Consider the following 26,487-nt stretch of genomic DNA (forward strand, 5'->3'; position numbering starts at 1 on the left):
TGTTTTGACTGTTATTTATTAAAAGTAAAAAATAAAATATTTTTATGTAACTAGGTTAAATATTAAAATGAAATAATAAATTAAAAGAATACAAAATAATAAAACAAATAAATATGAATGCAATAAACACAGAAAGAAATTTAGTAATATAATAATAAAATTTGATCAAAAGTAAATTGATATAAATATAAAATTTTAAATAATGAATAGTCAGTAGAAATAATAAAATTTTAGCTCTAGAAAAGATAAATTGATTTAATTGGGGTCATTACAAAATTTTGCTAGCTTCTCTTTTAGTCTGCTTTGCTTTAGAATATATTTACATTCAAATAACTCTTTTATAACAGAACAAAAAATAATAAAGCTATTTATTGATTCTACATATAAAAGGATTAATTATGCTATTCTTTCGGACATAATTTTTAGATGAATGCCAATTTTAAATAATTATTAAGGTATTCAAGCAGGCATACGCAAACAGCTATGTTACTTTAATTTCGTATTGGCAATTCAAAGTCGTCTTTTATTTTAATTTTTATTGAATTAGAGAACTTTTTGAAGTCGTCGTTTTCTGAAAATAAAAATAAAAATTCAATGGCATTTGGATGAAAGTTAGGAGCAAATTTCATTTTAAAATTAAAAAAAAATCAATGACATTTGGATAAAAGTTTTCTTTCAAAAAATTCCTTTAAAGTCATTATTTTTCTCAAAATAGTTGTGGCAGAAGCAAACAGAACCACAAAAATCATAATTATTATTTAGACGTGTTATTAGTTGGATGCCGAACCCATCTTATAGTGGGCATGTGTATATGCTCCATCTTATAGTACCACATAAGTTTTTTTTTTTTTATCAAATTCCACCCTTCCTCTCCTGATTTTTTTTATTAGCAGAGGAGAAGATAATATCAAAATATTTACAATAATTCACATATTTTATCCCACCAAATTAAATCTCGTTTACTATCCAAATCCCTTTAACTTTTAAATAACAAAATAAAAGTTATACACACTTTTATGTTCCAACATTTTTACCATTATACATAGTTCTAGTTACTTGTTTATATTTTAGAAACGTCCTAATACTTACTTCTTTTGCTTTTATATTTATAACATGTATAATATAAATAATATAAAAAGAGCTGATAATTTAAAAAAAAAACGGGAAAGAAATAATTATATAGTAAACATAACTAATCAAACTATTTGGGTCAAAAGAAATTATTTGAATATATTTTACATACTTGGAAGAAATTATGAGTGGCCCAACTGTTGAGAAATATGTGTTCCATTAACCATCGCAATGTTATATATATGCATGGCTATTGGCACTGCTAAAGTCATCAGTATCATTCTAATTCTCATATTGAGTGGATTCATTTCATCAATTAATCACTTTGCCTTTGTGATGATAACCACCAAAATGCCAACCATTAATCCAGTTCGTTTGAAATTCATGCAAGCCATAATAATATTTATGATGTTGCAGGTTCTTGTTTCTGCTCAAGACCAAATTATGTGCATTCAGACTGAGAGGGAAGCACTCCTCCAATTCAAGGCTGCCCTTGTGGATGACTATGGCATGCTCTCTTCTTGGACCACTTCTGATTGCTGCCAATGGCAAGGGATTCGCTGCAGCAACCTCACCGGCCATGTCCTAATGCTCGACCTTCATAGAGATGTTAATGAAGAACAAGTACGTTATATTAGCGGAGAGATCCACAAGTCGTTGATGGAGTTGCAACAATTAAACTATTTAAACCTCAGTTGCAATTCTTTTCAACGCAAAGGAATCCCAGAGTTTCTTGGTTCTCTCAGCAACTTGAGATACCTTGATCTGTCATATTCTCAATTTGGCGGAAAAATTCCCACTCAGTTTGGCTCTCTTTCTCATTTGAAATACTTAAATCTTGCTGGGAATTCTCTGGAGGGTTCAATCCCACGTCAACTTGGAAATCTCTCCCAGTTGCAGCATCTTGATCTCTGGGGCAATCAACTTGAAGGAAATATACCCTCTCAAATTGTAAATCTCTCCCAGTTGCAGCATCTTGATCTCAGTGTCAATCGATTTGAAGGAAATATACCCTCTCAAATTGGAAATCCCTCCCAGTTGCAGCATCTTGATCTCAGCTACAATTCTTTTGAAGGAAGTATACCGTCCCAACTTGGGAACCTTTCAAATTTGCAGAAGCTTTATCTTGGAGGATCACATTATGATGATGATGGTGGTGCTCTCAAAATTGACGATGGAGATCATTGGCTGTCTAATCTCATTTCTTTAACCCATCTTTCCTTGCTCTCCATATCTAATCTCAACACTTCTCATAGCTACCCCCAAATGATTGCCAAGCTACCAAAACTTAGAGAACTGAGTTTAATTGATTGTAGCCTTTCCGATCAGTTTATCCTTTCAGTGAGGCTCTCTAAATTCAATTTTTCTAGTTCCCTTTCCATTCTTGATCTTTCCTCGAACAACTTCACGTCATCAATGATTCTCCAGTGGCTGTCCAACGTCACTTTCAACCTTGTTGAGCTTGACCTTAGTTATAACCTCTTGGAGGGTTCCACATTAAACCATTTTGGCCGTGTAATGAATTCTCTTGAGCACCTCGACCTCTCATATAATATATTCAAGGGTGAGGATTTGAAATCCTTGGCGAATATATGCACCTTACATTCTTTATACATGCCAGCAAACAATTTGACTGAAGACCTTCCATCAATCCTTCATAATTTGTCTAGTGGTTGTGTTAGACACTCATTACAAGATTTGGATTTGACATATAACCAAATCACCGGCTCTTTACCTGACATTTCAGTATTCTCATCTCTAAAAACATTGGCTCTTGATATGAATCAATTAAGTGGAAATATACCTGAAGGCCTCCGCTTACCACTTCATTTGAAATCTCTGTCAATCCAATCAAACTCTTTAGAAGGTGGAATTCCCAAATCATTAGGGAATGCATGTGCTTTGCGCTCATTGGACATGTCTGATAATAGCTTGAGTGAAGAGTTTCCAATGATAATCCATCACTTGTCTGGATGTGCCAGATTCTCGCTGCAAGAATTGAACTTAGAAGGAAATCAAATCAATGGTACGTTTCCTGACCTTTCAGTATTTTCTGCCTTGAAAAGATTGGATCTTTCAGAAAATCAATTAAACGGAAAAATTCCAGAGAGGAACAAATTGCCGTCTCTGTTGGAGTCTTTGTCAATCGAATCAAACTCTTTAGAAGGTGGAATTCCCAAATCATTTGGGAATGCATGTGCTTTGCGCTCATTGTATATGTCTAATAATAGCTTGAGTGAAGAGTTTCCAATGATAATCCATCACTTATCTGGATGTGCTAGATATTCATTGGAACAATTATATCTAGGCATGAATCAAATCAACGGCACACTACCCGACCTCTCAATATTCTCATCTTTAAGAGAATTATATCTTTATGGAAACAAGCTAAAAGGAGAGATTTCTAAAGATATTAAATTTCCACCTCAACTGAAGAGACTAGATATGCAATCAAATTCCTTAAAGGGTGTGCTCACTGACTATCATTTCGCTAATATGTCTAACTTAGACTTATTGGAGTTATCTGACAACTCTTTATTGGCCTTGGCATTTAGCCAAAATTGGGTCCCACCATTTCAGTTGAGCCACATAGGATTGCGATCTTGCAAGCTAGGTCCAGTATTTCCCAAATGGTTGGAGACACAAAATCAAATTTGGGATATTGACATTTCAAATGCTGGAATAGCAGGTATGGTTCCAAAGTGGTTTTGGGCTAACTTAGCATTCCGAGAATGGATTTCAATGAATATTTCATACAATAATCTCCATGGTATAATTCCAAATTTTCCAATAAAGAATCTTTACACCTCCATAATTCTTGGATCAAATCAATTTGATGACCCTATTCCACCATTTCTGCGAGGTTCCGTGTTTCTTGATTTATCCAAAAACAAATTCTCAGATTCTCTTTCATTTTTATGTGTGAATGATACAGTTGAAAATTTATACCAATTAGATCTTTCAAATAATCATTTCTCTGGAAAAATTCCGGATTGTTGGATCCATTTCAAGTCATTATCTTATTTGGACTTAAGTCACAATAATTTTTCTGGAAGGATACCTACATCCATGGGATCTCTTCTTCATCTTCAAGCATTGCTATTGAGAAACAACAACTTAACAGATGAGATACCTTTCTCCTTGAGGAGTTGCACAAATCTAGTAATGCTAGATATTGCAGAAAATAGATTATCAGGACTTATCCCTGCTTGGATTGGGAGCGAATTACAGGAGTTGCAATTTTTAAGTTTGGGAAGAAATAATTTCCATGGAAGTTTACCTTTGAAAATTTGCTACCTAAGTAAGATTCAACTCTTGGATCTCTCACTAAACAGCATGTCTGGGCAAATTCCTAAATGCATAAAAAATTTTACTTCAATGACTCAAAAGACATCTTCAAGAGATTATCAAGGTCATTCATATTTTGTCAAACTCAATTACTCTTCAAGTCCTCAACCATATGATTTGAATGCACTCTTGATGTGGAAAGGTTCAGAACAAATATTCAAAAATAATGGGTTACTACTTCTAAAAATTATTGATCTCTCAAGCAATCACTTTTCTGGAGAAATTCCACTGGAAATAGAGAATTTATTTGGATTGGTTTCATTGAATTTATCAAGAAACAATTTGATAGGGATAATTCCCTCAAAAATCGGAAAGCTAACATCACTTGAATCTCTTGATTTGTCAAGAAACCAATTGGTTGGTTCAATTGCTCCAAGTCTTACTCAAATTTATGGACTCGGTGTGTTAGATTTGTCACATAACTATCTAACTGGAAAAATTCCAACCAGCACGCAGTTACAGAGTTTTAATGCCTCGAGTTATGAAGATAATCTTGATCTTTGTGGACCGCCTCTTGAGAAATTGTGTATTGATAAGGGGCTAGCACAAGAACCAAATGTTGAAGTTCCAGAGGATGAATATTCACTTTTCAGTCGTGAATTTTACATGAGTATGACATTTGGATTTGTTATAAGCTTTTGGGTGGTGTTTGGCTCAATCTTATTCAAGCGTTCTTGGAGACATGCCTATTTCAAGTTCTTGAAAAATCTATCAGACAATATTTATGTCAAGGTCGCAGTATTTGCTAATAAAATATCAAAGGTGCATGACTGAAGCTTAACAGGTAATAATATTCTAGCCCTTCCATATATATAGTTTCTTTTGCTTTTCATATAGTTTATATACATGAAAGATTTCATATATATTATAATTTTGAATTGTGACAATAAGATTTCATACTTTTTAACTATTTTTAATATAATTAATTTTTAAGAGATATGGGATAATTTCAAGTCAATAGCTACTACAAAGTTAGATCCCTAAGTTATATGAAAGATTAGTTAAATTAATTAAGTTTATTTGAGAGATGATATGAATATATATATATATTGAAGTTAAAACATATTGAAAATGTATAAGTATTGTAAACTGTTTAATATTATTTCTGATTTCAAATAAAAAAAATATATATTAAAAGAGATATTATTTTTTGTGATACAATGGCTAAGTTGCTTTCGTAAATTATAAAAGAAAGATGAGATTTATTACCCATAAATAATTAAATGAGTAATTATAGCATGATAATTAAGTAGGGTCACGATTTCGTGCTTGGTTGAGTTTATTTTAATAAAACTATGTCCTATGTAATCTTTTAAAAATTTGGATGAAAAGTTTTCATTATCAAAATAAAATAGAGATATAATTAGAGAAAATAAGTTGTGTATTAATAATGTTAAATTATTTTATATTGCCATCCAATTATTTACTAGTATGTATGTAATAAGTTTGTGAAATTTTACAAAAGTTATGTTAAGATTAATTAATAGTATAAAACTATATTGTCGTTATATAATCATTAAACTCATAATTATTGATGTTAAATACTTAAATGTTTTTCTTATAAACTATTGTGATTTTAATCTATCATTAACTTGATGTTATTATTCTGACTACTTGAATTACTAGAATTTTTTTTATAAGTATAAGAATTTTATTTATTTTTATTTACACATTTTGGAAACTAACATTTTGTTTTTCTTTTCTTTCTTTCTTTCTCTTTTTAATTTTCAGTCCTTGAAGACACTAGCCCTCTTGGATGACTCCAATGTCTAAGTTTGTTAATGCTTGGAGAAGGCAATAAGTTGGAAATTATGATTGTTTTACATTTCTTCACTGATAATTGAGATACTTATATCATGTTTTGATAGTTTTAAGAAGACTCTAGTTGTATTAGCGTTATGCTTATAATGAAATATAAATTATAATGTATTATATCAATACTTTACGTGCATCTTTCTCTTGATCAAAATTTTGGTTTGACAAAAACATTGTTAAGTTAAACATTTGATAAGGGTCTCATTTTCAATTTTTTAAAAATAAAAAAATAAAAAAATTTCTTGCACATATTTTGAATGAATGAATCTATCATAATCATTTTGTGATAATTAGACCAAAATAATTTGACACCATATGTTTCAATTATATGGAGATCACTCCAATTTTCAAACTATGCATGCCTTTTATTTTAAGAAAGAAACAATAATAATAATCTATATTATTAATTATTAATCTATACTAAAAATAAAGAAAATATCTCCATTTGGTATCCATATTACATTGGATAATTTTACCTATAAATTGGGTGTTAGGTAAACATATACTATAAGCATCATTAATATTAACAAAGCACCAAAATCATGATCATAGTAACATCTATAACAAATGAATGTTTCAACAATTTTAATAATAATTTGTAATTTATTGATGTACTTTTCTTATGTTCTGAATCAACCTAAAAGCACCAGATGATCAACCAATCTGACGGTCTCCTAACCTAGATTTTAGGAGCCATGTTTGCTCAATTTACAAACTTCCTAGAATTGCTTTTTCTTAATTAAGGTGAGTAGAAGCAACAATTTGATGGGAATATTAAAACAATCATTACTGGTTTTAGTGAAATATATGAGTTTTTATATTATTGCAAGGATTTCATTATTTGTGTGTTTCATGTTTACACTTTACCTCATCATTTAGCTTTTATTTAACATGGAAGCGTGCAGAGAGTGATACCACTACCACAAAAACAAGCTTCTACATTGGTGGAAAACCAGTATCTACGACGGGCCCAACACCGTCTTTGTTCCAGGTGTCGTTGTATGTCGACAACAACGACATCGGTCAACTAACACCCATCTTTGTAATGGAAAAAAACAACGTCAGTGGCTAGAAAAGAACAGACGTTATAAATAGGGATTCAACGACGCACATTATAAAGAACCCGTCGTTGTTGTGATCCATTTCAACGACGTGTATACACGTCGTTGTTTTGTCCCATTTCAACGTCGGGTAGCCTAACACACGTCGTTGTATGCTTCCATTTCAACGTCGGGTTAGAAAGGCCCGACGTTGTTTGCCAGTATATCAACGTCGGTGTCCCTAGCACCCGTCGTTGTTGGTAAATAACTATATAAAGACGGATTTAGTTTACGACCGTCGTTGAAGTATTTTGCCTGTTGACGAAATTTGTGTTATGCCATTCAAGTTTCAAAAACAAAGCTACATTTATATACAACAAACATATATATATGAAAACAAAAAAAAAAACCATAAAGGATACTTCAGGTCATACTAGCAAATGGAATATAGTTCTTATAGTATATATCAATCCTAATTTGGGGTTCCATATATTTATATAAGTAATGAAGGGTGTAATAGTTAATGTTTGGATCAATATATGACAACGACAATAGCTCTAATGACCCTGAAATCACATGCAAATAAATCCACTGTTTCAAAGCTATAGCTCTAATGACTATAGCTTTTTAAGATTGTGATGTTTCAACTTTTATGTAACAAACACCAAACTTTTATGTAAGAGTGAGTCAATTAAAATGTTTAAGCTTCTTTCTTTGTGCCTAAAACAAGATATGAGTATTGAGTACTTACCCTCCAAGATATATTTTTTCTGCAAGGATGAAGGCACCCATGATGGCTACGATAATCATCATCAAAGGGCTGAAAGCAGTAACGAAAACAGGCCCTTTTTTCTGCATGACAATCCCTTGAACATAGTAGGTGATACCTGATTATATTATTCCCTAGTTCAACAATAAATACACAGAAAAATAGAATAAAAAATTATTGTATATTCCGAGACTAGGACATGTCTATAATCTTGACTCCTGATCAATTTTTTATGTCATAGGTAATTGAGGTTTCTTTTAATTTTAAAAAAATAATTAATAAAACTCGATTATGTGTTACTTAAAGCACAAATTGGAATCAGATGATCTTAGACCATATATATATAATAATTTATCAGATAGATCATAGATGGATAGACAAATAGAGAGAGAGTGGCTTACAACATAGGCTGCAGCAAAGTGTACCTAAGCCACACACAAGTGCTGTGAGGGAGAGCTGACCAGGGTATTTACTTAATGTTAGTGCCTGCATTAATCATAAATAATGTACACAAGTCACTGTCATTACACCAACAATCAAAGTAGTAAAGACTTAATTACTTGCCTGAAGGATGAAGAAGCCCATGAAAGGGTGGCAAGTACGAGAAGAACAGAACCCTTGAACCAATCCTTTTCACCAGAATCAGTGTTGTTTTCAGGTTCATAGTTTGTTGGGTGATGCATGTACTTAGACACGAAGAAACTGATTACTTGCCCTTTGTACAATGTCATCAACATGGCCCCAGCAACTGTTACTACAGTTCCAATCACCTTTGGTTGGCATCTTACTTTTGTCACGTTAACTTCTCCATCCTAATCCATCCCAAGCAGAGAGTAAAACCATGTTATCTCAAAGCAATACAAAAAAAAATGGTACTAATAGTAACAAATGAATAGAATTAAGATAAAGATTAACATTAAGTGATTATGCATTTAAATTTACCTGAAAATACCAGCCATGACAAATGTCATAGCAGGGAGCATGTTGCTTATCGCACATGACAACACAAGTCTGAGGAAATTGAAAATCAGGAGCCTGTTTGACATAAGGAAAATATTTTCTATTTCTATTTTCACTAATAACTACAAACACCATTCCTAAATAGAGAAATGGTAGCAACATTGTCTCTAACACATTCTCTTGAACACACTCTTTTTTGTTGGCTCAAATTTCTTAAAAATCACAAATTTGGCAGGTCCCACTACTCATTTGATGAGTCATTATTCTGATTTTATAATTCTCAATAAATTTCAACCAACAGTGGAGAGTGTGTTAAAAAGAGTGTGTTAAAACTCTAATAAGCTTTATATATAAAAGTCTATATATATAGTGCCTTTTCTTAATAATTATACCTAACACGCAGGAAATCTTATTAGTTTATAACATGTACCTCTACCAGGCAACCATCCAATGACTGTGGACACTTCATTTGTTCAGTTAACTGCTGCAGTGCCAAGCTTGGTGGTACTATAGCTGCACTAAATTGTTGCTGTGGTAATCAAATGCAGATGCAATGCAGTAGAAGGGGGTAAAGACAATATATTACTACAATTATATGAACAGAAAACCATTGCACGCAATCACCATTATAGGATTTGTGATTCATTATGAATCACAGTAGCATGACCGAAAATAAAATAGCCGCTGTGTAAAATAACATAACAATTGTCTCAAATACAGGAAAAAAGAAATACTCCTACGCCATCATTAGCCGTTTTTACTTATTGCTGTCTTTAAAAAAAATGTTGCCCATTTTTTTCGAATTGTGGTGATGATGTCGATGTCCAACGGTGTGTCATTAGCAAACCACTGCAAGTATTCATAATTGTAAGTTAGTACTGCAAATATAAAAATTCAGTTCCAATTGCACTGAAGTTTATGCATACCATGGACCAGTCACTCTTTATGTCGCTGGTTATGATGTTTCAGATCCAATGCATTACATAATATCCACATTCATAACAGTCGGTTTGAACGTGACTCTACATATGGAAAACATTTGAACATCGTATACATTACATAATTTCATGACTTAACTAGACAACAATAACGCATGGTACATAGCTGACTAACCTTTACTTCAATCCACTTAGGTGCAACTGCCTTAGTTTCAGGAGACAAGGTCGTCTTCAATTTCGTCATTACACTGCTTTTAAAAAACCACATCAACGCATATACAACAACATGTCAATCAATAATTCCCATTAAAGAAGGCTTGTAAAAATTTATATGGTATGAGATAACCTATTAATTGTAGCTTTGATATGCATATCAGGTTTCATACGCAAGGAACAGAACCAAACAACAACATGTTGCCTAGGACACAAAACTACGAGTTGCCAATGTGCCCTGCATGTGATACACATTAGATACGTATACACCCAAACATCATTTGAAGTATGTTTGTTAAATAACACTTACTGATGGAAGTAAGGTCCAATGTACACCTCTCGGTCAGATTCCTTAAGCCATCTTTGAAGATATTGTTCGCATTCGCTGCGTCTTTCCTTTGAACAAACCAACGACTGTGGCTCAAGGAATGCATACATGAAACCTTGACTGAATATCTGACTCCACTCATGCATATACCTATTCACATGATTTGAAAGTATTGTAGTGGATCATGATATAGAATGAATGACGAATAAATAAATGAAGGATTTCACTTACATTAACCATAATTGTATGACAGATATGTTCAGACTTTTGTCTCCTGCTATTATTTCACTAACATCTGAATATGTGATGAATATCGATGCAGATGCATCTACAATTCCAAGAAAGCTCCCATCAAAGTTGATTTCAAGTGGGTTGTCGTAAATATCGAAACTGTACTTTATCAATCCACGCAACGGATCATCTGCGTCCACATTAGTCGGCTTCGGCACATGTGCATCCTCGTTGTGTGGAATACTTTGTGGATCCTACATGGTTAATGAAAGTGGGTGAGTATTTGTACTGTAATGTATCAATGTTTTACTTTATGTATGTCAAATCAAACATGTTACCTCATCTAATACAGCTTTCACAAGGTGTGTGGGCCAAGCTACAAATGTATCGACGACCTGCTTCACATATTGTATTTCTGAGGTGGCATAGGGGACCTCAGCCTCAGGATCAATAACTGTTTCTACACTTACCCTGACAACATCATCTGCATATGCCACTGTGTGTATGATTGAATCCCCCTCCATTATTTTCCCCATGGCCACCAACCTTAAATGAACCATAAACAAAGCAAAAACTAATGCATATAAAACACAAACTAAACGATGAACAAAACACAAACCAAACCCAACAATTACAGCTGCAAGAAAAAACAAAAGTCCGATTAAATTGTAAGTAAGGTAATATTTCTACAAACCTTGTTGTACCATCCTTAAGCTGCACATACAATCCCATCAATGGTATGGCATCAGCATGATGTTCTTGTGAAGCCTGGACATTGGTAACAACATTACTTCCCTGTGTGCTGACACGCGCAGCTACTTGTTGTATGTCCGGCTGAATTTGGAGTAGCTCTGGGGATCCTTTATTTGACAACTCTTTTTTAATAGCCTCTTTCAATGCATTGGTCATTATTTCCAAGCTCCTTTTATTTTCCTCTTCTAGCTGAGTCCTCAATTCTTCCTTAATTTGAGTCCTCAATTCTTCCCTAATCTGCCCAGTCATGTCTTCCCTAAGCCTTGCAACAACTTCATCAAGTTGTTGTTGGCTGATGGATGTGGATGAGCTGCTGCATGTCCTTGATGCCTTTCCGTAGTACTGAGTAATAGTGACACCTGAGCCTGCTGCCCGAACGCGACCCCCATGGTCAGGTCGGCCAATCGCAGTGTTCAGAATGTCTTGCCGACCATGGGGTACAAATGAGCCCTGCGTTACCTGCTCTTCTAAGGAGTCCTACACAAAACAAGTGACACAAAAATACACAACGTGCAGTCATTGTCATTACAAAATACTTAAACATATGAACATTGCAACATATTGGTGAACCTACTATTTTATCTGCAATTTCCTGTGCGGACTCAGATGTCATATTGCCAACAGCCCTGGTCCGAGCAACCTTCCACTTAACATGTCTTTTTATTGGAGATGGGGGTTCATCAAGGCTTGCTGCATTTTCACTCAACAATGCTTCCTCTTGTATCCTTTTTCGTTTCTGGTCTAACAATTTCTTCTTAAGCAAATCATATCCCCCACGTGAAAGTACGTGGGGGCAGTCATTGTGTTTTTGAATTGATTGTGCTCGTTTCCTAATACCCTGTATTATGACATACATAATTGCAGAGACTTTTTCCAAATTAAAATAATCAAATTGGTAAACAAATATTCATTTTAAGTTACCATAAACAGATTCAACTAACCTCCCAGTTAGGTGTGAGCCGGGTTTCTTCAAATTGTTTCCATGCTTCAGGATCTAGTCCATATTTTGTCACAACATCCTGTGTTTGTTGACCTTCACTCTTAGCAAACACAAATTTGCTAGTCAATGTGGACTTAAATTGCCGCCATCTCGTCGCTACTGTTGACATAACCTTCGTCTTCACCTTCGTAGCTTCTGCGATATCAAACTTTGCCTACATAAATACATTAGTCAAAATAAAGGGTTAAAGGCAGCCAGATGTATATCATTATACAATACTAGCAATGAACAAGTAGTCAATGATAATGTTCTGCCACAATACACCCAGTAAAGCAACAGCATGCAATCAGCATATAATGTAAGTTTAGCATGCAATGACAGCCTTCAAATTTAACATCCAAATTGAAGAAATAATAAATGAAATAAAAAATTTTGTTAAACTGATAACAGTTATTGCCTTAAAGTATGAATTCCTATCAAAACTTGTTTTCATGGTTTGTTAAGAACATGGTTCAGCCTTCGCAGAAACTGTCAAAACTTTAGCCAATATGAAATATGACAAATGACTAGGAAGAAAATTTATCTTTTTTAATGTCTGATTTAGAAGCGATTAGCACGGCAAGACCGACGAACATCAAGGGATTTTATACCTAAATTCATATCTAACTTTCCCATTTGAAGATCGTGCTTTTTAAAACAAGTCCACTTATTAGGCAGCGAAACAAAAATATCGTTCAAGTCATACACCATATACTCAAATAGCAAGTAAATAGATGATTCAACAACATATTGTCCAACACTTTAACTCTATATGATATAAATCTATGAAGCTGTAATAAATGAAAATATCATTTGCAAGGGATGAAAGAATGTTGACAAGAGTAAGAGCCAAATGAAATAACAAAATTTTTCAAAGCTTAATCGTAAAAGTCAAAGCTAAAGAAGATTCAACTAATTTAGACTCCAATTAACTCTTATTTCTATTAATTTGAACATAAATTGAACAAGTAATGGTATATGTAAACTGAAATTCTCATAACAGAATTTGTCTTTTGTCATTTCAGACTATCAGCAACTCGTTATTGTTGTTCCCTAATTAGTAGCACCAAATCCTTGCAGCATTTCCATTTCATTGACACGAGTGCAGGGCTTCAGACCTTCAGACCAAGTCTTTTAGGTACGTGGGACTCACAATCCTCTTTTTAGTTTTACTCACTAATTGCACCTCTTTGTTTGGTTGGTGTACCCCTGTTGTTGATACTGTAGCATCTTCTTGTTGACTTGCTATGTTATCCCCTGTATTTCATGAGCAGTCACTTGCCATATTCTGTAGTTAGTTTTAATGATTGACTGCATTATAAAAAACTAGAAATCAACTGTGTGTCTTTGAAAATAAGATGAATTAATGAATACATTGTGATCTTGTTTCAATTCTTTTGTGGACATATTGCAGTAGAGGTGTTCAATAGTCTACTAATATTGCACAAACTGGTTTAAGTCAGCATGCTTAAATTTGCCCTGGGGTTTGTATGTGGTGTGGTGGATCGGCTGGTTTTATGTATTCAATTGGTGGGTCCTAGGCTTTTTTGCTTACTCTGAGTTTCATTTACCAAATTAGTGCATTGCATATAGTTTGATCCATATGTAGCTTTTCTAAAGTGGCTAAATAAATCTAATTTTATCTTTGATTCTGTTGTAATGTGTGTTAATTTGGTATTTCCAGATGATGGTGGCATAATATTGTTTGAGCATATTAAATAATTGTAGAGAGAAATTATTGAAAGATATGAATGAATTGGGATATGTTGCCCTTGGGGCAAATGATTTGAAAAGGAAACTTTACAAACTACTATACTAATGGAAAATCAAAAAATTTGAACCATAAGAGGGCATAACAGGGTATCTAACAAGACACCCAAGCACATCGGGGCTGTACTTAAATTTGCTTCAAACCCACCCAACTTCAGAATTATTAAAATCCATACAATATAAAGCGCTTTACAGTTATTCCTATTTATATGCAGTTGCTGGTCTACAATTCATAACCAAAACCCATCCTTAATGGGCTTAATTAGTTGCAGGTGCAGTCTCCTTCTTTTCCTACATGACGAACTAATGCCACTAAGTAACTAACTATTCCACTATGGGTTATCTAACAGAATATCACTATGGTCTGTATCTAAACAAATCTCTACTAATGTGTGCACTGCCAAACTAATTGCATTACATTTCTGTCTATCTAGAATAGCATCCTCGATATGAAAATAGATACTACTAGAGATAGCACTGGCAGAACATAAAAAAAATAGATATATTGAATAATATCACAATAAAGCACCCATATATATGTTGATATCCTCTACAATAATATCACTCTCAGAGGCAAAGAAGTTAACATACACAATCAAAGGCTTCAGAAGGGAGATTATAGTGAAGTAAAAGGAATCACTGCAGCCCAGGTCTAATTCTTAATTATGCATTAATGATTGTATGTTCATACACATAAATACATATCACGGTATTATATAACTGCAGGCACATGTTAAAAAATTGTCTTATTATAAATTTATTAATATTTATAAAAGTAAGTTTTTTTTTTTTTGAAATGCAAAGATAATTTATATTACTAAAAAAGTACCAGAGGTACTACAAGATAAAAAGGAAGGGATCCTGTACAAGCAGGAACAAAAACAAACAAAAAACAACAAGCCCCCACCCTGCCCTACAATGAAAACATTAATTAAATACTAGAGGCATTGCTGAAGACCACCACTGGAAAGGAACCTTGAAGTCCCTTTCCCAACCCCTCAGCCAAGTCCACATGAGAAAAAGAGTTGAATAAGCCAGCTTAGAGATATCAAAGGGTTGATTATGAAAAATCAACTCATTTATGAACTTCCAGATTGTATTTGTAACTGCTATCCACCACATCTTCCATCTTCTATTAGACCCCTTTGATCCTGCTAAAGGATGATGCTGGAGGAAGTTATCGATGGGCCTACAATGGATGACCCTATCTTCCTTCACCCAAGAAAAGAAATCCCACCAGAGAGGCAGAACCTTAGCACATGAGAAGAACAAATGAGAAGCGGATTCAGGTTGGCTATGACAGAAGGGACAAAGGTCATTGTCAATGAGGATTTGTCTCTTAATTAAATTGTCCTTAGTAAGGAGTCTATCCCATAACAATCTCCAAGCAAAAGTTAAGGCTTTAGGAGGAATTTTAATCTCCCAAAGTTGCTAAAAACCCAGGTGCTGGCCTTCATAAAATTGCTCAGATTTGATAACTTGATATGCAGTTTTAGTAGATAAATTCCCATTAGGTTCAACTCTCCATGTCCATGTGTCCTGCAGATTGATGTTAAGCTTAATTGTTGATATTTGATCAATAAATTTTGAAGCTGTCTCCATCTCATTATCAAATAGATGTCTTCTCCAAGAAAGGTTCCAGACCCACTCATTTTCAGAGCAAAACCCCACGTCTGCCACCCTACAAAGTCTTTGGGAAGAAATTCTGAAAAGTTCAGGGAATTGGTCTTTTAAGGGAGTCCCCTCATCAGCCCAAGGATCTTCCCAAAAGAGGAACTAATCTCCCCTACCCACCTTCCAGCAAATTTGGTTAAGAGCAGGATTCATACTCTGGTGTTGGATGATGGCTCTTAGGTCAGCCCACCAAGTAGAAAAATAGTGCTTTTTAGGCCCTTGATCTAATCCCCTCCAACCATTGTATTTGGAGACCAAAATCCTGTTCCAAAGCTGATGATGCTGGTGGAACAACATCCATTTCCATTTGAATAAGAGAGACCTATTTAGTTGTTATTCGTTATGGTTCGAGTAATAATAACGAAAACAATTCAGCCTGAATTGTTTCATATTGATTTTCTTTCTTGCAGAAAACAAAGAGGGGAACGAGCAACAATTTGAAGGTTGTACATTCAGGAACTAAAGAATTCAAAATAGCTAGTAATAAGAGGGATTTGTTTTTGGGATTTTCTGAGCACCAAGAGGGGCTACGCAAGAAGCTTGCACTTGAGGAGGGAAGCATATTTGCAGCTAATGAACAACTTTCTTAACTATTTGTCGTGCAGATTTGACTGTTTCTTTTGCTAATATGTAAATATAAATAGTATAAGGCTATGGCTTATGGACATGGTCTTTTTTACCCCTAACAATCTTAGAAGTAAATATAGACCATCTTTTACGCCATAGCCTTATACTATTGTGATTTACATATTAACAAAAAGAAACAGCAAAGTCTGAAAGGACAAATAGTTAACAAAGTTGTTCATTTGCTGCAAATTTCCTTCCCTCCTCAAGTGCAAGCTTCTTGCGTAGCCCCTCTTGGTGCTCAGAAAATCCCAAAAACAAATCCCTCTTATTACTAGCTATTTTGAATTCTTTAGTTCCTGAATGTACAACCTTCAAATTGTTGCTCGTTCCCCTCTTTGTTTTCTGCAAAAAATCAAATCAATATCAAACAGGTTTTTCCAGCAGAGATTTTCAGAACCTATGCAGTGCAGGCCACAGCTGAATGGGATATCCTTCAGTAACATTGGCCAGCAGCAAAATCAGATGTTGGTGTGTAATTTTTATGAGCAGGAAATAAGGGCTTTCAACAAGGCACTACTTGGAAAATGGAGGTGGGAGATGCTTCAGCAAAGTAACAAGTTATGGTCCAAGATACTGCATTCCAAGTATGGTGGATGGAGATCATTGGTGGAAGGCAGTAGAAGGAATAATGAGTCAGGTTGGTGGAAAGACTTAATGGAGGTTACACATGACCAACAGATGAATTCTATCCTCCAAGATGGCACTACTTGGAGGGTGGGATGCGGGGATAAAATAAAATTCTGGGAGGACTCATGGGCTGGACACAGAAAGGCTCAAAAGATGAAATACCCAAGGTTGTATAGGATATCACTTCAGCAGCATAAACTCATTCAGCAGGTGGGAAGTTTCAATGACTCCTCATGGGAATGGAACCTCTCATGGAGAAGGTCTTTATTCGATAATGAAATTGCATCTGCTGCAGGTTTTTTGGAACAAATTTGTCAGATTACAATCCAGCGACATATAGCAGATTGTTGCAAGTGGGAAGCAGAGCCTAATGGTTGCTACTCTACAAGGAGTGCATATAACATGTTACAAGAAAGTTCAGTTGGAGCAAATCCTGATGAAGCACTGCAGAACCTTTGGAAATTATAAATGCCATCCAAAGCTGCAATTTTTGCTTGGAGACTCATCAAAGATCGATTGCCGACTAAATCTAATTTGAGAAGGAGGCAAATAGAGATAAATGACAGCAAATGTCTGTTTTGCAGAATTCAGCAGGAGGATGCAGCCCATCTCTTTTTCAATTGTACCAAATCTCTAGCCTTATGGTGGGAATCCTTAGCGTGGACTGGAATAGTTGGGGCATTCCCCATAATCCCTAGGTACCATTTTCTGCAGCACCAAAATGGGATGAATGGAGGGAAAAGAAACAATAGGTGGAAGGATGTTGACGAAGAGAAGGACAAGGAAGAACAAAATAAAAAGAAGATTAAGGAAGTGTCACATGAATGCTCCTTGGTGAACAAGCACAAGGCCATTTGGATGACAAAGCCTAAGGAGATCACAAAGGAGGAGTATTCTGCTTTCTACAAGAGTCTCACCAATTACTAGGAAGAGCATTTGGGTGTCAAGCACTTCTAAGGTGAGGGACAGTTGGAGTTTAAGCCTATCCTCTTTGTTCCTAAGAGGCCACCTTTTGACAACTTGACACAAGGAAAAAGCCTAACAATATTAAGCTTCGTGTGATTTAAAAGTTGGGATGAGTTAAGAGTTAATTGACAAGCTTCGTTCTGTCCCTTCCCCTCACTTGCAACTGTAGCTTTTTTTGGATGTTGCAGGTTTTGAACTGAAGACTTGAGGCTTGTGACATTTAATTAAATAAGGAAATAACTAAAGACTTGCAAGTGTAATATAAATCTTCATCTATTTTATGTTAAAGTTGTTGACAATGTGCATGCCACAATAAACAAGGAAATAACTTCTGCCTGCTGGTACAAACCTTAACAATATTTTGGTTTTTTATTTCCTATTTTCCTAAATAATTATCATCTTGTGTACAGTTTATTTGTGACCTTCAAAGATTTGTATAAAAAACGGTGAAAACAACCAAGTTCATGTCACATTTTAATATTTCTTTGCGAAAACACAGAGTGAAAGCAGGAAATCTGGTAGGAAATATTTAACGTTTAACGTTGCCTTGAAATTGAAATATGGCAAAAGAGTAAAAGGTAAGAAGTGATACCTTAAATTTGACACTATTGCATAATGTTAAGGATTGAACCAGTGATTGAGGTTTGATGTGGGGCAAAAATGCCTTTAGAGATTAGCATTAGAAGGTGTTATTCTTCCTTCCCAGACTTATCTCAACATGTTCCACTGCTAGTAGTGGATGTTTGGACCACTATAAAACACACACAAGTACACCCATTTTACTATCCACTTATTTCCCAATTCAACCATTTCTCACTCTTTCTCTTTTTCATTTCATGAATCAATTCCTACATTACTCAATCAATACTGATCCATCTTCCACGTATAAAGAACACTTTACAGAAACATTTACCTTATTCAAATAAAATTACTTGCGTAAATTCTGCTTATATAAACTAAATCAGTTAATAATAGACTGTCTACTACTACTGTTCAAGAAAGCAAATCAAAGTTGTTGATATTTTAGCAAAACAGTGTCTACTACTACTGTTTTACAATTTTTGACATTGTTCCTTATTTCATTGCTATTACATAATTAGCATATACATGTTTCATCCACGTGGTTTAGTTATCAATTTAAATTTGTGAAGTTATTATACACATGATTTGTTATGTTCTCTATCTTTGATCTGCCAATATTTGTTCTCTACCTCATCTAAGTAACTAATATTCATATTTAAAATAAAAACTGCCCTTGTGCCATTCTTTACAAATATAGGAGTCTACGATATCAAATCAACTATTCAAATAAAGGACAAGTCATTTAAAATAAAGGGCAGCAAACACATGTAGAGATTATAAAGGACAAATATTTGATATATGCACAAATATGTTTTTAACAGAAAAATTGATGGGGAATTCAAATATACTATTTGGTATGAAGGACTTACTAGAATGTCATTCCACACTATGTCCTTTAGCGTTTCAGGTACGTCTTTCCAATTATTGTGGATAATGGGAACCTTTTCTCGCGCCACTACGCCTAGGTAGCTGTGGAACTTTTCACGCATCGGTCCCGATGCTCTCCCGGTAGCGGGATCCACATAAACTGCCGGTCTGGGCTGATCCATGGTTCTTAATGTCAATGTTCTCAGCCGTGTCGTTGTTCTACTCCTCTTGGAAGTCGCCTCTGATTGACCATCGGACTGCGGGGGAGACGTCGGATCTGTGGCCATGATCCTGTAAAAAAAATACACAATTAATATTAATCTTCAGATTTACAAATTAACCACAGCAAAGGCGTACTAGTAAAATAATCATTATATTTACACATTAAACAAAGCAAAGGCGTACTAGTAAAATAATCATTATATTTACACATTAAACAAAGCATTACTTTCGCACTCAGCCTGTAGGAATGTTTTCCCATAGACCTTCATCATGATCTACACGATTTGCATGTCCATCATCCACTTCATCAGCTTCATTCATTGAAGGCAATTGTTTTGAAAAACCAGGCATTTGACCAATGTCAAGGGTTGACTCATCGTTATGGTAATTCATTCCACTTGGTCTTCCTTGCAGAACCACACACAAACTTGAATTACATGGATCTTGTACATAGAAAACTTGTCTGGCTTGTGCTGCCATAATGAAAGGTTCCTCCATATATGCCACCTTACTAAGGTCTACCAAAGTAAATCCCAATGGATCTTGAAACACACCCGTTGTCCCGTTGACCCACTGACACTTAAAAACAGACACTCTAAATGTTGTATAATCAACCTCCCAAATTTCTTGAATGACACCAAAGTAAGACATGGATGCTCGAATGGGGTTGTTGTCCGATGTACTTCAAAAGTGATCCGAATCAGCATCAACACAGACCCCACTGTTTTGTACCGAACTTTTATCATCTTGGGACTTTGTGTAGAATGAATAATTGTTAATGTCATACCCCTTCCATGTAGGGACATTTAGATTTGGGCCAATGGCTAATAATGTCAGTCTTCTGGAAACAGTTTTATCAGCAAGTATTGTTTGTCTAAACCAATTTATGAAAGTTTTGTTGTGCTCTTGCAATACCCTCATCATGTTCATTTTGGGGTGACTATCTCTAACATGTTTTTTGTGAGCCTCAATGTACGGAAACACCTCTGTTGTGTTGTTTAATATATACAAATGTGCTTGTGACACGTCATGTCTAGTCATTGTCACAACATTGTATCCACGAGTACCCTTGCCGGCTTTTGGCTGGTCATGCCGGGATGCAGGAACACCAACAGGTTTCAATGAGTCAATGTACTGTGAGGCAAACTCAATGCATTCTTCAGCAACGTATCTTTCCACTATTGAGGCCTCTAGTCGATGTCGATTCTTCGTATAACCCTTTAAGACCTTCATGTACCGCTCAACTGGATACATCCATCTAAAATACACAGGACCACAAGACCTTATTTCCCTTACCAGATGAACAACTAAGTGTACCATAATGTCAAAAAATGAAGGAGGGAAAAACATCTCCATTTGACAAAGGACAATGGCAACCTCATCTTCCAAAGCATCCAACTGTTTAGGGTCAATGACCTTCGCACATATAGCATTAAAAATGAAACACAAGCGACTGATTGCAACACGGACCTTCTCAGGCAATGTTCCGCGGATTGCAACAGGCAAAAGTTGTTGCATTAACACATGACAATCATGCGATTTCAAGCCAACCAACTTAAGCTCATTCACAGACACAAGACTCTTGATGTTTGAAGAGTAGCCTTGTGGGACTTTCATATTACGCAAGCATTCACAAAAACTTCTCTTTTCAGCTGTTGACATTGTATAACAGGCTGGGGGCAGATATTTCCTGGTACCTTTTGAGATAGGATGCAAAACCTGACGTATACCCATGTCAACCAAGTCTTGACGACACTTGAAACCATCCTTTGTCTTGCCTTTCATGTTTAGGAGGGTCCCAATTAAAGAATCACAAACATTTTTCTCGACATGCATCACGTCTATACAATGCCTAACATGATGATCGGACCAGTACGGAAGATCAAAGAAAATAAACTTCTTTTTCCACATGTTAGAAGTGGATGATGGTTTTTTTTGGGACTTGCCGAACATATTTTCGACATCCTTGACCCGCTGATATACTTCATCACCAGTTAATGGAATTGGCGCGGTTTCATGTTCTTGACTTCCATCGAATGCCTTCTTCAATCGTCGATACGGATGAAACTGTTTGAGAAATCTTTGATGCCTAGTATAGACAGTCTTCTTTCCATGTTTAAGTTGGCGGAAACTTGTATTTTGCTCACATATAGGACATGCGGGATGTCCTTTGACACTATATCCACTTAAATTTCTGTAGGCTGGAAAGTCATTTATGGTACAAAAAACCATTGCACGCAACTTGAAAGCATGCTGCAAATTTGCGTCCCATACATCAACCCCTTCATCCCACAATTTCCGCAAATCATCAATTAAAGGTCTTAGATATACGTCGATATCATTACCTGGTTGTCTTGGACCAGCTATCATCATACTCAGCATAACATACTTTCGCTTCATGCATAACCACGGAGGGAGATTATAAATGAACAGCAAAACGGGCCACGAGCTATGGTTAGTTGTTAAGGTTCCAAATGGGTTCATTCCGTCTGTTGCAAGACCAAGCCTTAAATTTCTAGGCTCGGCCCCAAAGTCAGGATACAGACGATCAATTGCCTTCCATTGCGGGCTATCTGCAGGATGTCGCATCAATCCATCTGATTTTCTGGTATTTGCATGCCACATAAGGTTTTTTGCATCTTCCCCATTAGCAAACAACCGCTTAAACCTTCGTATTATTGGGAGATACCAACACACCTTCGCTGTACGGCGGTTGGCGGCAGATACTAGTACAGTAGAATCTCCGTTGGTCGTTTTGTACCTTGAAACCCCGCACACAGGGCAATAATCTAGTTCAGCAAATTCATCTCTGTACAAAATGCAGTCATTACAACATGCATGAATTTTTTCGTTCTGCATCCCAACTGGACATAAAATCTTCTTTTCTTCGTAGTGATTCTTTGGCAACACGTTATCAGCAGGAAGAATTGTTTTCAACAACATCAGCAACTCACTAAAACTCTTGTCACTCCACCTAAATCGGGCCTTCAAGTTAACTAGAGCTAACACAGCAGACAACTTTGTGAAAGATGTGCAGCCGGAATACAAAGGCATTTTTGAATCAACTTCTATGTTGTCATACAACACTGCATGTGCCTCTTCAAACCCCTCTTGCCCAAGATCGCGAATCATTTCTTCTATAGGATTTCCACTGGCTGCAGTAACATCGTCAGGCTGTGACATGTCAGCTGTATCGAGGGATTCCCCATGCCATATCCACTTTGTGTAGCTATGAATTATTCCTTCACAAATAAGATGAGTTCTTATGTCATCAATTGTTTGGCGCCTCCCATTTCCACACTTCACACATGGACAAAAAAATTTCCCCCACACAGGTTCCGCTTTACTTTGAGCAAACTGCAAAAACTCTTCAACACCATTCTCGTACTCTTCAGTTATACGTGATGCGTTCATCCAACTTCGATCCATGTTACGCCTTCTATGTCAAACGTTAGTGGCTTAGGGATTACTTGACATGCATGACAAGCATAGAGCACCAATTGCAGTAGAAAACACAGCAGCACTGCACCGTTTGTACAAAACGCTGCATTACAAAACACAATAGCAAGTGTAGTTAGTTGGACCAACAATGCTAACAAGTCAAATGGTGCATGGTTGTTTCAAGGGATTTGGCATTTTTCAACAAAAACTGCAGAAACGACAGCATCGAAATTGAATGACGAATGTGGTGAATTTCAAATTCAGCTTCATTTTTCAAACATTTATAAAATATCAAATCAGCTGAAATTGGGAAAAATAGTCTGTGTCAAACACAATTTTCGTAGTTACCAAATTTATTGGGGAATTAGAATCTATTTATAGAAAGGTTTGAGGGGTGATGTGATTGTGGTCCTAGCTGATGTAGTGTATAGGGTTTATAGACTGATGCAGATTGCTTCGCAATCATCGTAGACTTCGAAGTTATAAAGCCTGCGTTACTGCAATTTATAATGTAATTTTCACTTACGTTGGGGTGATTTGGCTTTCCACAAATGTACTGAGTACATAACGTAAGATGTATCAAACTCACCCGATCGTAGCTATTTCCCTATGGATATTGAATTTTTCTATTAATTAATTTATGTTGTATAGTATGGGATGAGTTACTAATCAGATAGAAAATTATGGAGGCAATTGTTGTATTTACAAGTGAGATACCACTTCGTAGGATGAGGGACTGCTAGCTTAGCTCCAATTAGTTGGATTTCCAGGATGTGGAAAGCTCTGTTTGTTTAACCGAGTCCTGTTTAGAAGATCGTGCTTACAGTTTTCCTTGTCCAACAGAGCTGCAATTGGAGTAATTAAACTTGAGACATACCACTTCTTCAATAGTTATTCAACTTGAATGCTCTTCTCCCCCATTAAGTTTGTGCAGATTTCTGTCCATTAAAAGCAGCCTCCTTTAAGGAGAATTTTCATCTTAGTAACAGGAAATGAAAAGTCCCATTCGTAATGACATTTGGAAACTATTACTTTTGTATTTGGAGATTAAGATTATATTTTTCATGTTATCTTCTTCAGACATTTCTAATAGAATGCAATTCCCATACAATTTTCGTAGTCTATAATTGCCTCTAGGTTTCTAATTGGGTTAGGTAGAAGTTTTTATGAAGTCTTACATGCAGCCTTAGGGTGTCTTTTCCCCTTAAGTCTTACATGTAGGGTTTGTTAGCGCTCTTGACACTATTATTGAAAATTTTTGTTGGCTGTTGGGGCAATCCATTACATCTGTTCGAATCATTGTTTGAGGGCAATTATCGTGGCAGAGGTTCCAGAGGTTCTTGGAATGGAGCAAATGATTCTAAACATGAGTATTACAGTCTTGTTTTCAACTTTAAAGAAGCAGTTTTTCGCATAGAAAAATAGATAGAGATACGCCGATTAGATAGCTGTGGAACTTGCAATGGTTCAGGGGCTAAACCAGGGACCACACCATCCGTATGTAGCAGTTGTGGAGATCAAGACCGGGTTGTCTCATCAACGAGAACTCCATTAGCCATCTTCCAGCGGTCAATGACATGCTCTGCATGCAAGGGGACTGGAGAAATTTGAACAGCTTGCAATACATGTTATGGGGATGGTCGGGTAAGGAAATAAAAAGGCGGAGATGAAGAGATTTATTGTAGCCTACTTCAGTACACCTAGTACTGAATTTTAAACATAATATATTTGATTTTTCCCGGGCAAAAAAAAAACAACAAAGGAAGGGTAAATGCTGAGACCTCTTCCAAGAGGTGCAGCATACATGTACTTAAGTTATGGGCTGTAGCCGGTCCACAATACCATCCTCTAATTTCATCTTTTGAACCACAATTGTGTTTAAACTATACTTGTACCTATAGTACCTGTGGTACTCTGGTAATTGTATGACATAATAAACATCATACTAGACAGCTCAAAAGAACAATTACACCGCATGAATATCAAGGCATTAAACGCATACATGTTTTCAGGCATCATACATGTTTCTCATTTGTGGAATTTAAAAAACATATTTTAAACTATTACTACAAACAATAAACACACCTGCAAATAATTAAAAGAGTTCTTTGGTGCCTGATTCAGCCTGAAAAATAATAAGACTTTCTTCAATCAACCACATCTATGACAAACATTTGTGTAATATGTAGAAAATAATTTGCGGCAATCAACTTCATATTATAAAGAATTAAATTGCAAGTGGCTCACTAATGTTTGCTTCTATAATTTCTTCTCAATTGTAAGGTTCTTCCCCAGTTTTAATAACCTTGAATTTAGCACATGATTGACTTCAAATTTCAGAGGTCTATTTTTGCATGTTTCATATCAGGCCTTGCTGTATATGTATAATTTTTTTTAACAATAAACCTATCCACCACATTTAATGATATGATAAATTGGGAAATACGTAGGGGCACACATGGTTTTCGTAAAAGGAAGGACCCCATGATGGCATACTTACTTGAAAAGGAATATGTGTTTGTCTACTTGACAAATATAGATACACTGATAGACCCGTTGAGATATGTTCTAAAGTTTGACTAATGACTTGAATATATGAAAGGACTAATAAAGAATAAACTGAACCAATACCAAAAAAACTGCAAATATAAACTGTAACTACTAAAAGCTAGTCAGACAGGTTTTGATTTTTGTAAATAAAAAGAATTTACTCAGACAACGCCATTTTACAATACTATTTCAAGCGGCTAAATAACACTGTTGTAAATAATGTCATGTGTGAACTTAATTTTGAACGTAATTATAATGGTACAAACTTGTGAATGGAATGTCTATTACTGATACTGTGTAATGTTATTATATAATTTGAGTATAAGTGAATATCACTTTACTAGTTCAACTACTATTTGTGTAACTTTTTTAATTTTTTAGCATATAATGTAATATAAATTACTTAATTTATATCTATAAATTTCATAATAGTGGTGATTCCACTATCTACTATCCTACTACACCAGTTATGGGGTCAAATGCTCTGCATCAGTATTGGGGAATTGATAATCATGCTACAACTCTCATTGACCATATTAGCCCAGAAAGGGAGCTTGGACTACCCTAGCCTGAGTCTAAAGGGTGAAGGTTCCCTCTCATGGGGTTAAACTGCTGGTATACTGATGGAAAATTTAATGGGAGCTTAAATTGTGACCAGTCCTGATATCAATTGGTGGGAGGTATTGGTTTGATTGACTTTGGGATATTGTTGAAAA

At 35.4% G+C, this 26,487-nt stretch overlaps 2 protein-coding genes across 2 annotated transcripts; one reads left to right on the forward strand and one right to left on the reverse strand.

The window, feature by feature from the left end:
* Positions 1 to 1,317: 1,317 nt before the first annotated feature.
* LOC102670330 (receptor-like protein EIX2) lies at positions 1,318 to 6,338 on the forward strand. The gene is made up of 2 exons (XM_041010368.1): positions 1,318 to 5,203; positions 6,151 to 6,338. The coding sequence occupies exon 1, from the start codon at positions 1,318 to 1,320 to the stop codon at positions 5,191 to 5,193; it is 3,876 nt and encodes a 1,291-aa protein (XP_040866302.1). The 3' UTR covers positions 5,194 to 5,203; positions 6,151 to 6,338.
* A 14,126-nt stretch (positions 6,339 to 20,464) lies between these two features.
* LOC100815835 (uncharacterized) lies at positions 20,465 to 23,209 on the reverse strand. The gene has a single exon (XM_006599909.1). It carries the CDS (start codon positions 23,207 to 23,209, stop codon positions 20,465 to 20,467), a length of 2,745 nt encoding a protein of 914 aa, XP_006599972.1.
* Positions 23,210 to 26,487: the final 3,278 nt, after the last annotated feature.

The sequence above is a fragment of the Glycine max genome, chromosome 16, assembly GCF_000004515.6.
Source record: "Glycine max cultivar Williams 82 chromosome 16, Glycine_max_v4.0, whole genome shotgun sequence".
Classification (NCBI taxonomy): domain Eukaryota; kingdom Viridiplantae; phylum Streptophyta; class Magnoliopsida; order Fabales; family Fabaceae; genus Glycine; species Glycine max.